The sequence below is a fragment of the Buteo buteo genome, chromosome 11 (genome assembly GCF_964188355.1).
Source record: "Buteo buteo chromosome 11, bButBut1.hap1.1, whole genome shotgun sequence".
Taxonomy (NCBI): Eukaryota; Metazoa; Chordata; class Aves; order Accipitriformes; family Accipitridae; genus Buteo; species Buteo buteo.
The window spans coordinates 30679580-30692254 of record NC_134181.1 but is presented as its reverse complement, the minus strand read 5'-3'; the positions used below and the strand labels follow the sequence as shown (position 1 = coordinate 30692254).

General features: G+C 54.0%; 2 protein-coding genes across 2 annotated transcripts; one reads left to right on the top strand and one right to left on the bottom strand.

Moving 5' to 3' along the window:
* On the bottom strand, window positions 1–6849 carry HPD (4-hydroxyphenylpyruvate dioxygenase). The gene is made up of 14 exons (XM_075041304.1): window positions 5995–6849; window positions 5738–5764; window positions 4874–4936; window positions 4018–4122; window positions 3774–3816; window positions 3599–3681; window positions 3379–3468; window positions 3150–3253; window positions 2909–2986; window positions 2581–2743; window positions 2163–2234; window positions 1302–1424; window positions 1040–1156; window positions 1–884 (listed from the first exon to the last, which is right to left on the bottom strand). The coding sequence occupies exons 1-14, from the start codon at window positions 5995–5997 to the stop codon at window positions 774–776; spliced, it is 1182 nt and encodes a 393-aa protein (XP_074897405.1). The 5' UTR covers window positions 5998–6849; the 3' UTR covers window positions 1–773.
* A 306-nt stretch (window positions 6850–7155) lies between these two features.
* Window positions 7156–10945, top strand: PSMD9 (proteasome 26S subunit, non-ATPase 9). The gene is made up of 6 exons (XM_075041301.1): window positions 7156–7324; window positions 7432–7534; window positions 8354–8547; window positions 9027–9128; window positions 9666–9754; window positions 10110–10945. The coding sequence occupies exons 1-6, from the start codon at window positions 7211–7213 to the stop codon at window positions 10135–10137; spliced, it is 630 nt and encodes a 209-aa protein (XP_074897402.1). The 5' UTR covers window positions 7156–7210; the 3' UTR covers window positions 10138–10945.
* The last annotated feature ends 1730 nt before the right edge of the window (window positions 10946–12675 follow it).

The window sequence follows — 12675 nt, the reverse complement described above, 5'->3', positions numbered from 1 at the left end:
TGACAGAAAAGGGTTTTATTGTGTCGATGAGGAAAGTCCCCTTGCAAAGGACAGTGACGACACCAGAGGAATGCCCAGAGGGGACTTTGCAGCTGGGATCTGAGCCAAGGAATTGCTGCCAATGCCAGCAATTACTTCTTGAAACATGGGAGAAACCCCAACCCTTCATTAATTGAGGAATTTACAGGTATTGGAGCAAGACCGTGTTGCCTTGGGAAGGCTGAAATACATAAATTTGATTCTTGTTCCAGAATAGCTACCCTAAAACCACGTGTTTAATCTCAGCAAATTCAAATTCAAAACTTGAGTCTAAAAGCAATTAAAATAAAATCTTACAAAATGAGATGCAGAGAGGCAAACTCCTCCGTGCTTTCCTCTCCCATCTTCCCATGTAGCTAAAATTAACAGAAAACTTGCAATAGGCTAAATTTAAGCACTCCCAGTTGTTTCTTCTGTCTTCCTCTGTAGCTGTGTGTCTTTGGCACATGCCTTAAATCTGCCCTTTGTTAAGAACTCGGTGGTTTGGATCAGATTAAACTGCTTTTTAAGAGCGTTTTTGCTATTTCCCACGCTCCCTCTCCCAAGAAGTCACTGGAGGGCAGCGCAGGGGCTGGGTCAGGATAGGTGTTGAGTCCTTTTACATCTCCAACTTGGCAGCAGCTTCCCTGGGTTTACGACACTTAGATCTGGGCTATTTACCAAAACATCGGCCGTTTCCCGGTTTGTTTGTGAATCAGCTCATTAGGGGCAAGGGCAGCGTTTTCTGCCATCCTCTAGATGCACTTGGTCTCCCCGTTGGGCTCCAGGATGGTCAGGTTTCCTCTTGCGTCTTGATCCGTTTCTATCGCTTCAAACAGAGACTTGAAGTTCCCGGCGCCGAAGCCCTGCGGAGACAACAACATTGCAGACTGTGGGGACGGGCAGTGGGTTCGTCAGCTTGGAACTGGCTGGGAAAGAGCAGCACTGAGCTGGCTGGGTGACGGTACTTGACGGCCCTGAGGTCTCGTAGCCAAGATCATCATGAAATCCTCAAACCAACCTGGTGGTTATGCCGCTGGATGATCTCCAGAAAGACTGTGGGTCTGTCTTGAACTGGTTTCGTGAAGATCTGGAGCAAGTAGCCTTTCTCATCAAAATCCACCAGGATTTTCAGTTCCTAGAGAAAAGAAACAGGGCAACAACTCGAAGACCCACAGACGAGCAAGGGGATCTGTCTCCATCGCCCTCATCCCTGCAAAACACTTTGAGAAGCCAGTCCAGCCACGGGCAAACCTTTTCCCTCTCAGGCTGGTCTGACTCACCGCCAGCTTGTCGATGTTCTCCTTCACTTTGATTTTGGCAGTTTTCAGCCTCTCCCGCAGCATCTGGTAGTAGCTGGATGGTACGTCCATGAAGTGCACACCTCGCTGCTTCAGGCTGGTGATCTGCAAGGCAGGAGAGACCCCGGCACGGGTCGGGCTTGGGACTTGTTTGTGGAGCAGTTTGTGCCAAGAGGATGGTGCAGGATGGATGGTGTCGGGACACAGAGCGATACTTTCCCATGACACTGGCCAACCTCGTGCGCAGGGACCTGTCCCACCCTCTTGCTTTGGGCACCAGGAACTGGGGGGGGAGGCAAGATGCCCTCTCCAGGCAATGCAGAGAGCTGGCCACTGTGCAAGGATGCTTCATCCCACCCTGACCCCTCAATACCTCTGGAGGCCCTTTGGTCTGGAGAGGAGTCCAAAACCAAGTGCTCAACAGCAGCTGGGCTTGATCCAGACCAGCATCTGCCCCAGGCAGAGGTGGGTGATGTGCTATGGTGGCTCATCCCAGCAGCCTGGGCTGCCTGAGCTCCCCACTGTCCATCCCTCAAGGACAGCATGTGCCGTCAGGGTCCCTGCAGACCCAAATTGCTTTAAGCTGGAGGGATGGGCATCTGCCAACAGCTCGCAGGTGCAGGCAGGTCCTTTTCCAGTGACTCGCTGGACAGTTAATCCTGGTTGTAAGACAACCATGGCACAAAGCCTTCTCAGCCTGCCTGTGTCCTCGTACCCCAATGGGGGTCATAGTCCACCACCGCCCTGTGACGAGGACCGTGCCCGGTGGGACGGGGCAGAGGTGGAGCAGTGCCGGGGCAGGATGGGCCAGGGCAGGGAGCTGCCTGAGGCTGCAGTGCTCACCGCTGAGATGATGTCGGAGGTGTTCAGCGCAATGTGCTGGACTCCGGCCCCTCCGTAGTAGTCGATATATTCCTACAGGGAAAAAAAGTCACCATGTTAGTGACGGTGCAGCTACAGTGTGCAAAGGTCTGGGCTTGGGCCTAAAAACATAAAAGCCAAATTGGCTGAAGGACCACAGAATGGAAAAAAGGACAGTATCGATGAAATCAGGGGTAAACTAGCTCTGTCCCGGCAGCTCTCCAGGGTTTGACAGTCCTTTGCAGACACAAGCAGAGCCAGGGCTGCCTTCCAGAGAGCCACCTTTGCATAGCACATGTGCACCAGCTCCAAATCACTGACCCCTTCGTCCCTTTTCCTTCACTAAAGCCCTGCTCAGGGAGGTGGCAGCCTGATGGATCAACCACAGGTGTGTGCTCACCTGAATCTGGGATTTCCTCTTGCCGAGTGCCGGCTCGTTAATGGGCATCTTAATGGTCTCTTCGTAGTTGGTGACAACGATGGAGCGCAGGGCGCTGAACTCGGTGTGCAGCTGCTTGTCATCCACTGACCAGAATCGGTGGAAGAGCAGGTTCTTCTGGTACCTGCCCAGGCCACAAAGGGCACAATCAAGTCCCTCACTCCATCCCCGCACAAACGAAGTTCTGTTCTGGCTTAATTAGCCTCAGCCACCACCGTCAGAAGGGGTGAGACGAGCAGAGTGGTGCTGCTGCTCCATCCCACCTCCTGCCAGCCCTCCCCACTCTTACCAGTCTGCTACTGGGACCATCTGGAGGTCGGGCTGGTTCCCCACGACATGGTCGACAAAGTTGAGCTTAGTGTTTGGTCTGCAGGGGGAAGACGGGGGCGGCTCTCAGCTGGGCTTGGGGGCACCCCAAGGCATGGGGGGCTCTGGGGCAAGGTAGTGGGGACCTGTCCAGCTCCATGCTGGGACATCCCACTGGCACACGGTGGCAAAGAGCTGGGCAGGACCCTCTGCAAAGTACTCACAGCTTCGGCAGCAGGGGGTCCTTGAAGAGGGGCGGGTGGTACCCGGGTAGGAAGAGGCCCTTGTAGTTGAGCTTTTCTATCAAGGTGTGGGTGGTGTCACCGTACTGCGAGAGTGGGGAAAGAGGTTGCATGGTGGCCCCATTTTGGGGGGACCTCCTGGGTCCAGTCTGCTCCTGCAGACCCTGCCCCGGCGCGGGGGCTCAGCCTCCGCAGCTGCCCTGCCGCTTACCGTCTGGATCACCGCGAACTTCACCTTCCCAAATTTGTCCTCCTCCACCCAGGGCTCCTTCACCACCACGGCTCCGCGCTCCTTGGCTTTCTGGGCAGAAGGCAACAGATCCTCTCCTGCTACAGCTCCCCTGGGCTGGTGGGAGACATCCCCGGGCCCTTGCCCACCTCCCCTTACCGTTTCGGAGTGCTGCGCAGGAGGGAGCAGAGGGGCTGCCTACCTGCACGATGAAGTCACAGTCCTCCACTTCGAAGGCGACGTCCTTCACCCCATCACCATGCTTCACCAGATGCTCCCCCATCTCTGCCCGGAGCAAGAGCAGCCGCCAGCATGAGCAGAGGTGCTTTGCTCCACCGCGGCCATTTCCCACTCTGTCCCCCCGCCGTGGTACCTACCCTCATTCCCTGGGTTGAGAGCGGACGAGAGAACAAACACGATCTGGCGAGGAAGAGGAGGAGCGGTGAGGGATGGAGTCGTGGCGGTGCAGCTGCAGCCCCAGCTTGGGGCAGAGGCACCGCAGGCGCAGGGTTTAATGGTGCAAATGGGTTTCGGCAGCACCCACATGCCTGGCATCGGTTCGTCTTTCTCCAACCTCCACCCTGGCAGTGGCACCTCTGCAAGGCTCATCAGCCCCCTTACCTTGTCCTGCTTGATGACGTGTGAGACCACCTCCCTGCTGCCGGTCTCCAGTCCCCGGTACGCCAGCTCCTCGAAGCCCAGCTTGTTGCAGTAGTAGGATGCAGCCTGCGGGCAGGTGAGAACCACCCCAGGTGAAACTGCAGTGCCAGGGGACCCCGGTTCCCACAGGGCTCCCCCCGGCCAGGGCAGCACCAACAGCCCGTGGGGAACGGCCACGGTGGCACGTGCAAGTCACGCGTGTGCACGTGTGTGCACGGGGAGCAGCTGAGCTTTTCTGCTTCCCTCCAGCAGCCCGGGAGGAGCAAGCAGAGGCAAGAAAGGGCCCACATTGGGAAAAAAAAATCCCAAATTCAGTGGGAAGCACTGACTCCAGAGCCCTCCTGCACCCAACGCAGCCAGGGACAGGCAGGGTGCAGTGGGTGCAGGGGGAAACGTTTCTGCCCATCTCCCATTCATCAGCCAGGTTGGGCGAAAAGCAGCTCAGGTTTGGAGCAGAGGGATTTTTAACTCGCCAGCAGCGAGTGACGGGAAGCAGCTACCGCGACTCCTTATCGCTGCAGACTGGTGACCACGGCTGGAGCCCTGCCACGTGTGCCGGTTTGTATTTTCCGGGCCCGCCCCACGCACACCCCCCGGGCAGCCGCCCCTCGCCTTGTGCAAGGGCCCCCAAGGCCGTCGGCCGAGGCCGTGCCGGTGGGCATGGGCGCTGAGCCAAGGACAGGCTTTGGGACGCCAGCACGGCCATGACCCGGTGGGCTGCCGGGACGAACCACCCCCCCGGCAGCCAATAACCAAAGCATCCGCACATGGGCGGGTGCCTACCGTTACACGTGCCCAGCCGGCCGCAGCCTCTCACCTGCTTGGCATTGCCGACCCAGAAGGTAATGGAGTGGAAATGGATGAAGCGGCCTCGCAGGGGCTAAAGGGAAGGGGAAAACAGGGCTCAGAGACAACGCCGCCGCCTTTCCCGCAGCGCTACTCATCTCCAGAGCAGGGAGAAGCGTCAGCCACAATCCTGCAAATGCATCTCCCGCGACTGCATCCAAATTAATGGGGTGAATCCCCGGCTGCTGCCCCAAAACAGGGACTTTCCAAAGCAATTTACAGTCAGGTCCCGCAGGATCCTGCTCTGCAGGGTGGAAGGGGCAAAGTCCCGGCTCGCCTGGGGTCACAGTGGTCCTGGTGCTCCCTGCAAGCGGCTCCCCCAGCAGGCTGCCCACCCGTGAATCTTGCTGCGTTAAAGATTAATTCTCCCCCAAAACAAGCTTAGACAACCACCAGTGCTGGGACAAATCCCCCTTGGCTCTCTTCGCCACTGCCATCCAACCCGTGGCGTCAGGCACCTGGCCGTGATGTGCACCGGCAGTTTGGAAAGCACTTTATAGGGGAAAAAAGGTGGCAAATAGGTCCAGCGTCTGGAAATTAATGTTGCAAGAAATGAGGATTCTGCTTAGGCGTCGGGGTTGGCTGGGAAATACCCATCATCTCCCATTTGTCGCTCTCCTCCCAAACCAGAAGGAAAAAGGAAATGAAAAAATTTCCATTATTAACGTTGATTTACAATGAGGAACCACGTCCTATGTGGCCCAGCCAGAGAGAAGTTTTACTTCTGATTTTACCAGGTAATCAAGGAGTAAGGAATGAGTATTATTTACTTTAACATGGCTGATGTTTTGCACCAGGCAGCGGGACAGGACTGTGGACACGAAACAGCTCTTACCTTTTCTCCCTTGTCTGTGTAAGACGTCTAAAAGAGAGAATCAGAAAAGAGAGGTGTTAGCACTTCAGGAAGGTACCTCAGCCCCCCCAGAACTCGAATCCAAAGGTCAGTGTATGAGGACAGCGCTTCTACACAACTTCCAGCACAGTCATTAAGAAGTCCAAATTCAAGCAGAGATTAAACCCGGTAAAGCTCCTGAGACATCGCATGCCATTGAGCCCTGGCCATTTAAATTATTCCCATCCTCTGCTCCTCACCATTTTTGTGACCTGGCGATGTGACCGTGGCAAAGAGAGCGAGATTCCGGGAGGACGTTTAATATAGTGGTGGGACAGGGGAAGCTCCTCCTTGGCTCCACCCACCCCCAACCTGAAGCATTTGTGACCCAAAGATGTGTTTGGTTTGGGCCGGGAACTGCTGGCATCGTCCCGTGGGTGGCTTTCGGGGCTGTGTCACAGGGTCCTTTGCAGTCCTGGCTGTGGGTTAAAGGTGGGGCGGTGAGCGTGCAAGTGTGCAAGCATGCGAGGCTCTGCGCTGCGGGAGCCCGCTAACCCCGCAGCAAACCCTCCCTGGTCCCACGCATGCCGGGGCCACAGTGGGGTGATGCAACTAGGGCGGCACGTCCCCCCCAGCCCGCCTGCCTGCCCCTGGGGCTGGTGGTCACCCCTTCGTGGGGACGCGTCCTATCCCGGCCAACGTTGAGCCGGGACAGTTTGGCTGCAGGCAGAGTCCGGCCGTGTGTACGCGGTCTGGGCCTGGGGCCACGCGGTGTCACCGTCAGCTCCGGTGACCCCAGTGCTGCCAGTGCCCACCAAATGTGGGAGCAGCAGGAGGAGGGGGCAGGAGGGAGGTACAAACACCCCACGGCTGGGAGCGGCGGTAAGCTGAAGCGACCAGCAGGGCCGGGGAGGATGACTACGTGGGGCTTGGGTGGGTGCCAGTGTCGCGGAGGACACACGTGGAGGTCTGGTGGTGGGGCTGTGTCCCCTGCTGTCACGCTCCCTGGGGGACATGGATGCCCTGCATCGCCCCGGCAAGTGTGCTGGGGCAGAGGCTGGAGAGGGGCTGGCAGGAGGGACGGGGTCACCCCGCGGCACCATCACAGCTGTATAACCCTCCCTTTGGCCGTGCCACTGCCGTGCCACCACACCTCGCCATCACAGCTGTATAACCCTCCCTTTGGCCGTGACACTGCCGTGCCACCACACCTCGCCATCACAGCTCTGCCGCCTCACGGCGTTGCCACCGCTGGGTCAGCCCACGCCGCTACCCTCCCCGCTGGCCCCGCCCCCGCGGCGTGACCCCGCCCCCTGCGCTGGCCACGCCCCCTCGCCGCTCTCACCCCGCCCAATACTCCACCCCCCGCCCCCCGTGGGCGGTGCTGCCGCCGGCGGCCCCGCCCCGCCGCCCGTGACGCCTTTTGCCCCCTCTCGGCTGCCGTAGCGGCCGGTTGCGGCGCGGCCGGTAGCGGCCATGGCGCAGCCCGGCGGGAGCCGCCCCGTCACCGTCAGCGACGTGCAGCAGCTGGTGAAGAGGAAGGACGAGATCGAGGCGCAGATCAAGGCCTGCTACGAGCTGCTGGAGGGCGTCAGTGCGGCGGGGCGGGGGCGGGCGGCGGGAGGGGGGCGGCGGTGGGGCGCGGGGCCGGCCTGCGGCCTCGGCTCGCAGCCCCACGGCCGCTTCTTCCCTCGCAGCAAAAGGGCGTCGGGATGGACGAGCCGCTGGTTGACGCGGAGGGGTTTCCCCGTGACGACATCGATCTCTACCAAGTGCGCACCGCCCGGCATAACATCATCTGTGAGTGGGGATCCCGGCTGGGGGGAGGCAGGGGAGCGTCCCCCTCCTCCAGGCGTGAACCAGCAAAACTGGGTTGTGGGGGAGGGCTACAGGCTTCTGCTGCTGCTGCAATAAACACTCCTGCCAGTAACTGTGCAGCCTTTCCAGTATCTCAAACGCTGGGTCCTTCTGCCTGTTCACTGCAATTCTTCAAAAACTGGTAGCCAGGGTTGCTCTGAGTTTGTTTTTTGGTGATTTTACTCTGTGCTCGTAGCCGGTGGGGATCGGCTTCGCCAGTAAAACGCTTTTGTCCACACGTTGTTGCAGCAGTGTTGAAATTCTGTGTATGCTGTGGAGCCATTTGGGATTCATGAGATACACCAAAGCGTTTTTGCGGTGGTGTTAGTAGAATGAGCTTTGAGTAAAAAACAGCTTGGCATTTATCTCTTCCCAGGCTTCCCCTGTCCCCCATCTTTGGGGATGGCTTTTGCAGTACATACGCAACAGTATGTGACTTGATGGAAAAAAGACTTCAGCTGCTCAATGATTTCTAGGTGATCGTGGGCCTCCAAGCCCTGCTTCCTTGCGTGCTCACCAAAATTTGTAGGGTAGTTATCTCTGTGTCTAACTTCTACCAATAAACATCTGCCGGGCTGTGTGAGCAGGCCTGGCACCGGGACCCAGCAGATACACCAGCAGAGGTTATTGCTAGCCACAGCTCACATCCGAGACACCTGGAATACCATTTTCTGCAGAGCTGGGGAGGAGACCGTGTGCTGAGAACAAACCCTTAGATGTAACTCACTCCTGCTCCTTGTTTGCTAATGGTGTCACCAACAGGTTTGCAGAACGATCACAAGGCCCTGATGAAGCAGGTGGAGGAAGCTCTTCACCAGTTGCACGCCCGGGAGAAGGAGAAGCATGCCAGGGATGAGGCAGAGGCATTGGCCGAGGCAATGAGCCAGAACCAGAGCCTGCCACAGGCTTTTGCTAAAGTGAACGCGGTGACTCCAGGATCCCCAGCGAGTATCTCGGTAAGTTGGTGGGATCTGACAGCTCGTAGGGAGGGCTTCTTCCGGATCCAGAGAGAAAACATAGCAGGTGGCTTTCTCTGTCTCTTGTTAACAAGTGGGAATAAGTTGGGGGTTTGATTAGGGCCCTCCTCCCCCTTTTTTTGTCACACTCGGATGTCCTGTGAATAGACAAGTCGCTGTACAGGAATGAGATGAGTACTCTCTTCTCAGCTGTATCATTGCACCACACAGCTCGTACCAGGCCTCACTGACCATTCTAGCCTCAGTATTTCTCTTTCCATAAAATAGAACAGCGGAATGAGTACTTACCTCTTTCTAAGGACATGGGGAGGGTGTAACACGGTTCAGTTGCCTGAATGGTGAGAACAGTAGTGTTGTAGCACATCTCTCTCCATGAGGCTGGGTAAAGGGTGATGCTTCCGTGATATGAGCTGTCTTTGGAGAAGACAGGTGCTCATGTCTCTTCTGTCTCTGTCCAGGGACTTCAGGTCGATGATGAGATTGTGGAGTTTGGTTCCGTCAATGTAAACAACTTCCAGAACCTGCAGAACATCGCCACAGTAGTGCAGCACAGCGAAGGGGTGAGCTCATTTCTGCTGTAACTGCAGAACTCTTGCCTGTCTCTGTTAGCCACAGCTTCTCCTATGGAACTTAGGTCTCTGGGATCATCATTTCCATGTCAGAAACAATGTCAGATTCAGTCTGTGCTGTTGTAGCGCTGTTCTCTCACAGCATTGAGCTAATTCCTGCTGGACAGAAGAGAGCTAAGAGGTGTGTGCTCTTTGCTGTGAGCATCGTATTGTCTGTTCTCCCCTGGGGACTCTCTGCAGCAGCAGGCTGTGTTGCTGTGCCACCTTTGTGGACTGGCCAGGGAAGCTGCCACAGCCATTGACTGCTTTATAGTGGAAGTGAGAGATCTCCTGGAGATGTCTCCACACAAAACACTCTCTTCTTTCAGATCTAGTCACAGGGATGGGAATGGATGCTGCTGAAGAACAGGTCCCCTGGGCCTAATGTCCTTCTGGTGCTTCAGCAAAAGAAGGAAGAAGAGAGTTGACTTGGTGATGGAAAGTTGCCACCTTTTTTTCTTTGATTTTTTTTTTTTTCCTCCCTTTCAGAGACCCCTGAGTGTGACTGTAATCCGCAGCGGCAAAAAAGTGCATGTGGGGCTGACTCCAAAGCGCTGGGCTGGGAAGGGCCTCTTGGGGTAAGCTGCTATTTCACTTACTAGAACGGATGAGGCTTTCAGCCAGCTCAGAGCACATTTCCAGCAGCAGGGCCAGCTCTGTGCTTTGCTCTCAGTGTGTGTTGCTGCCCGTTCTGACGGACTTCACTGGCAAGTACCAGCTGAGAGCTGGAGGCTGACAGTTTTGCACAGCGATATGGGGAGGCGAGTTGCATCAAACATGAGCACAGGGAGGAAGGTCTCGGGGGCTAGCATGTCCCGTATAGGAAACCGATGGAGGAGGGTTGTGGTGGGTCTGATTTGTGCCATGTCAGATCTTCTATGCCTGTTTGAGCTCTGAGATTTTAATGTTTCCTTCTACCCTCTTCTCTTTCAGCTGCAATATTGTTCCCTTGCAAAGATGACCATTGCTTGGAAAACAATAAAGCTGAACCTTGTGCCTGCCTTCTGGACTCTGATCTGGTTTGAAAACTTCCCTACCTGTTTTTGCTGAAACAAATGTTTCAGAGGCTGTGATCTCCAGGTGTCTGACTTGCAGAGTCTGAAGAGGTTCTGATAGGGCAGGGCCTGCCTGCAATTCAGAATTGCACTGGTTCATCAGGAGCAGCTTGCAGAGTTGCAAGATGTGGCTTCTCATCTCTTACACTTTGTATCAGTTTGGAATGAGACTATAGAGAGTCACAAACTTCACTTGATACAGGCTCTAAAGAGCATGAAATACTCTTACTTGGTGATAACAGAGCATTCCTTTTTTTCCCCTGTAAAATTCCTCACTGAACACTTTGTAATATATGCTAAAAAGTTCCGGAGCACTTTTTGGTGTCTATAATAGATGACAGTCGAGAAATAGGCAAGTTTGATACTTCATCTTCCCCATGTTACCACAACTTTTGAAGTCACTAAACACAATGAAAGAATTTTTGGAATGCCTAATTATTTTAAGTTAATGAGATAAGGAATAGGGGTTTTAATTCTACTTTGATTTACTTTTAGTAGTTTGTGTAGTCGTGATAAAAGTAATCCTAATCTGGCTTCTCCTTTTTTTTTTTTTTTAAATATTTTTTTTTAATTTGTTTATTTGTGGTAGTTGGTTTTAGTGTGTATAAACTCTTTGAGGGGATTTTGGGTATGATTGGTTTGTTTTAAGCTTGTTTCCAGTTCAACTTCAAAATACTCTCCCAAAACAATAAAACTGAGTAATGCCTCTCTCCATTCTTGTATAAGTTATTATTTTGGGCAATAATTGCAGGCCAAGTTGGGTGGGTTAAACGCAGATCTGCACAGACACAAAACCATGACCCCCTGACCTTCCAGAGCCAAAGCCCAGGTAAGGTGTGAGTATTCACTAGCGCTTCACAAGCAGGTTGCAGCATAAGTAACGCATCACATGTAATGAGCAATTTTGTTATAACTTATTAACCATACCTGAAATGGGCTGAAAAAGTGGACTAAACCCCAGACTTTTAAATCATTCACACAGGGCTCTGTTTTAAATTGAGTAGGTTTACTCTTTTGGTATTTCAAGCGTTTGTGTTTCACCATACACTCCAACAGAGCAGATTCTTGCTGAAATGGTAAAGCTTCAAAGCAAAGCTCCTTGCTTGGTCATTCCTGCAGGTTTCACAGTGCTATGGAGGAAGGGTTACTGCAGCAGCCCATGGCAGTGTTCCTTGGATGAGATTGTATCTAGGTAATTCCCATCAAACGCAGTCTCACCCTGGTCTTTCAAGTAATTTTAAAAGTGCTGAAACATGGCACTGTCTGCTCCATCTCTTTTCTTGAAAAATGGCAGAATAGGAGGTGTTTTGGGACCTTCTGTTGCATGTGCATCCTGCCTTGCTTTACCTGAGCCGTTCTGAGGCTAAGCCTGCACTGCTGAACTTTACCAGGTGCTGTGACCCACAAAGGACACTGCTTCTCCTAAATCCCTTGTGAAATCCCACTAGAAAGCAGTGTCATGTCCCTGGCTGTAGTTACAAGGTAGGTACCTCCGTGGGGTTGTTCTGTAGGAGGGCTGAGTCTGTGCATGGGACCACAGTGTCAAAAGACTTGTGTAAAACAAGATTTATTTTTTTTTAAATGCATTTTGTATCAGGTTTAGGAGCTTTGTTTTTTTGCAAAAGCGGTTTTCATATTTGTAGGTGCTGCTGCAGTTTTTAAATGTGTGACTGTCCGCAAGCTGCGCCTATCTTCTGTCCCCACAAAATGGAATGTAGGTGTAAGTATGTGGATAAACTGGGTATCAATTGGCAGCTGCAGTGTCAGGGGCTGGCCTTTGCCATGTGTATTTGGGATATGTGTCTAGGTATCCCAGCTGTGGCTAGCTTTTACCTGAGCTGCAGATGAATCTGGGTCTAGATACCAGTCCAGGAGAAGAAAAGCTTGCGGGACACATCCTTCCAGGCCTTTGCATATGTGCCTCCTGGGATGAAATGATCTAGAAAATCCCAGCTTTCTGTACCGCTCTTGAAATGAGGTTAGGGGGTCAGTCTAGCCCCATAATTCCTGCTCTGGGGCAGCTCATTTCCCTTTCAACGTGGAGGGTGTCTGCACGCTTCAGTTGGCTCCTAGCTCTGCAAGGCTTTTGTAGAAGTGCATCCTGTAACCTTATGTCTTAACTGCTGCGTCCCCAGCCCCTCTGGCTGCGTGTCCTGACTAGAACGGGTTGAACAATCCTAATGAGTGTAATAAACACAGATTATGTTGCGAAACCCCCTGTGGGTAGGTAAGGTTTGGGCTTCTTCCTTAGACCATGCCGAAACCTCTGCCGTAGGACCAGAGCAGAAGAGGAGCTGCTCTCAGAATAAACAGGATTTTCATGCTGGAGAGTAGAGGTGACTCCCTGTATTCTATATGATCAGGGAATGTGGACTGGATGCTGCTGGGTGGGAACAAAAGCACCATGCCTGAGCAAGCTTGATGTGCAGGTGCTGATACCTAGC

Bases quoted from the DNA above. Each gene is read 5' to 3' on its own strand.
- PSMD9 (XM_075041301.1), top strand. From the start codon at position 7,211: ATGGCGCAGCCCGGCGGGAGCCGCCCCGTCACCGTCAGCGACGTGCAG. The intron at 7,325-7,431 runs GTCAGTGCGGCG...CTTCCCTCGCAG, and splicing joins GCTACGAGCTGCTGGAGGGC to CAAAAGGGCGTCGGGATGGA. The intron at 7,535-8,353 runs GTGAGTGGGGAT...TGTCACCAACAG, and splicing joins CGCCCGGCATAACATCATCT to GTTTGCAGAACGATCACAAG.
- HPD (XM_075041304.1), bottom strand. The intron at 3,469-3,598 runs GTAGGCAGCCCC...CCTTCTGCCCAG, and splicing joins ACTGTGACTTCATCGTGCAG to AAAGCCAAGGAGCGCGGAGC. The intron at 2,235-2,580 runs GTGAGCACACAC...TTTTCCCTGTAG, and splicing joins AGAGGAAATCCCAGATTCAG to GAATATATCGACTACTACGG.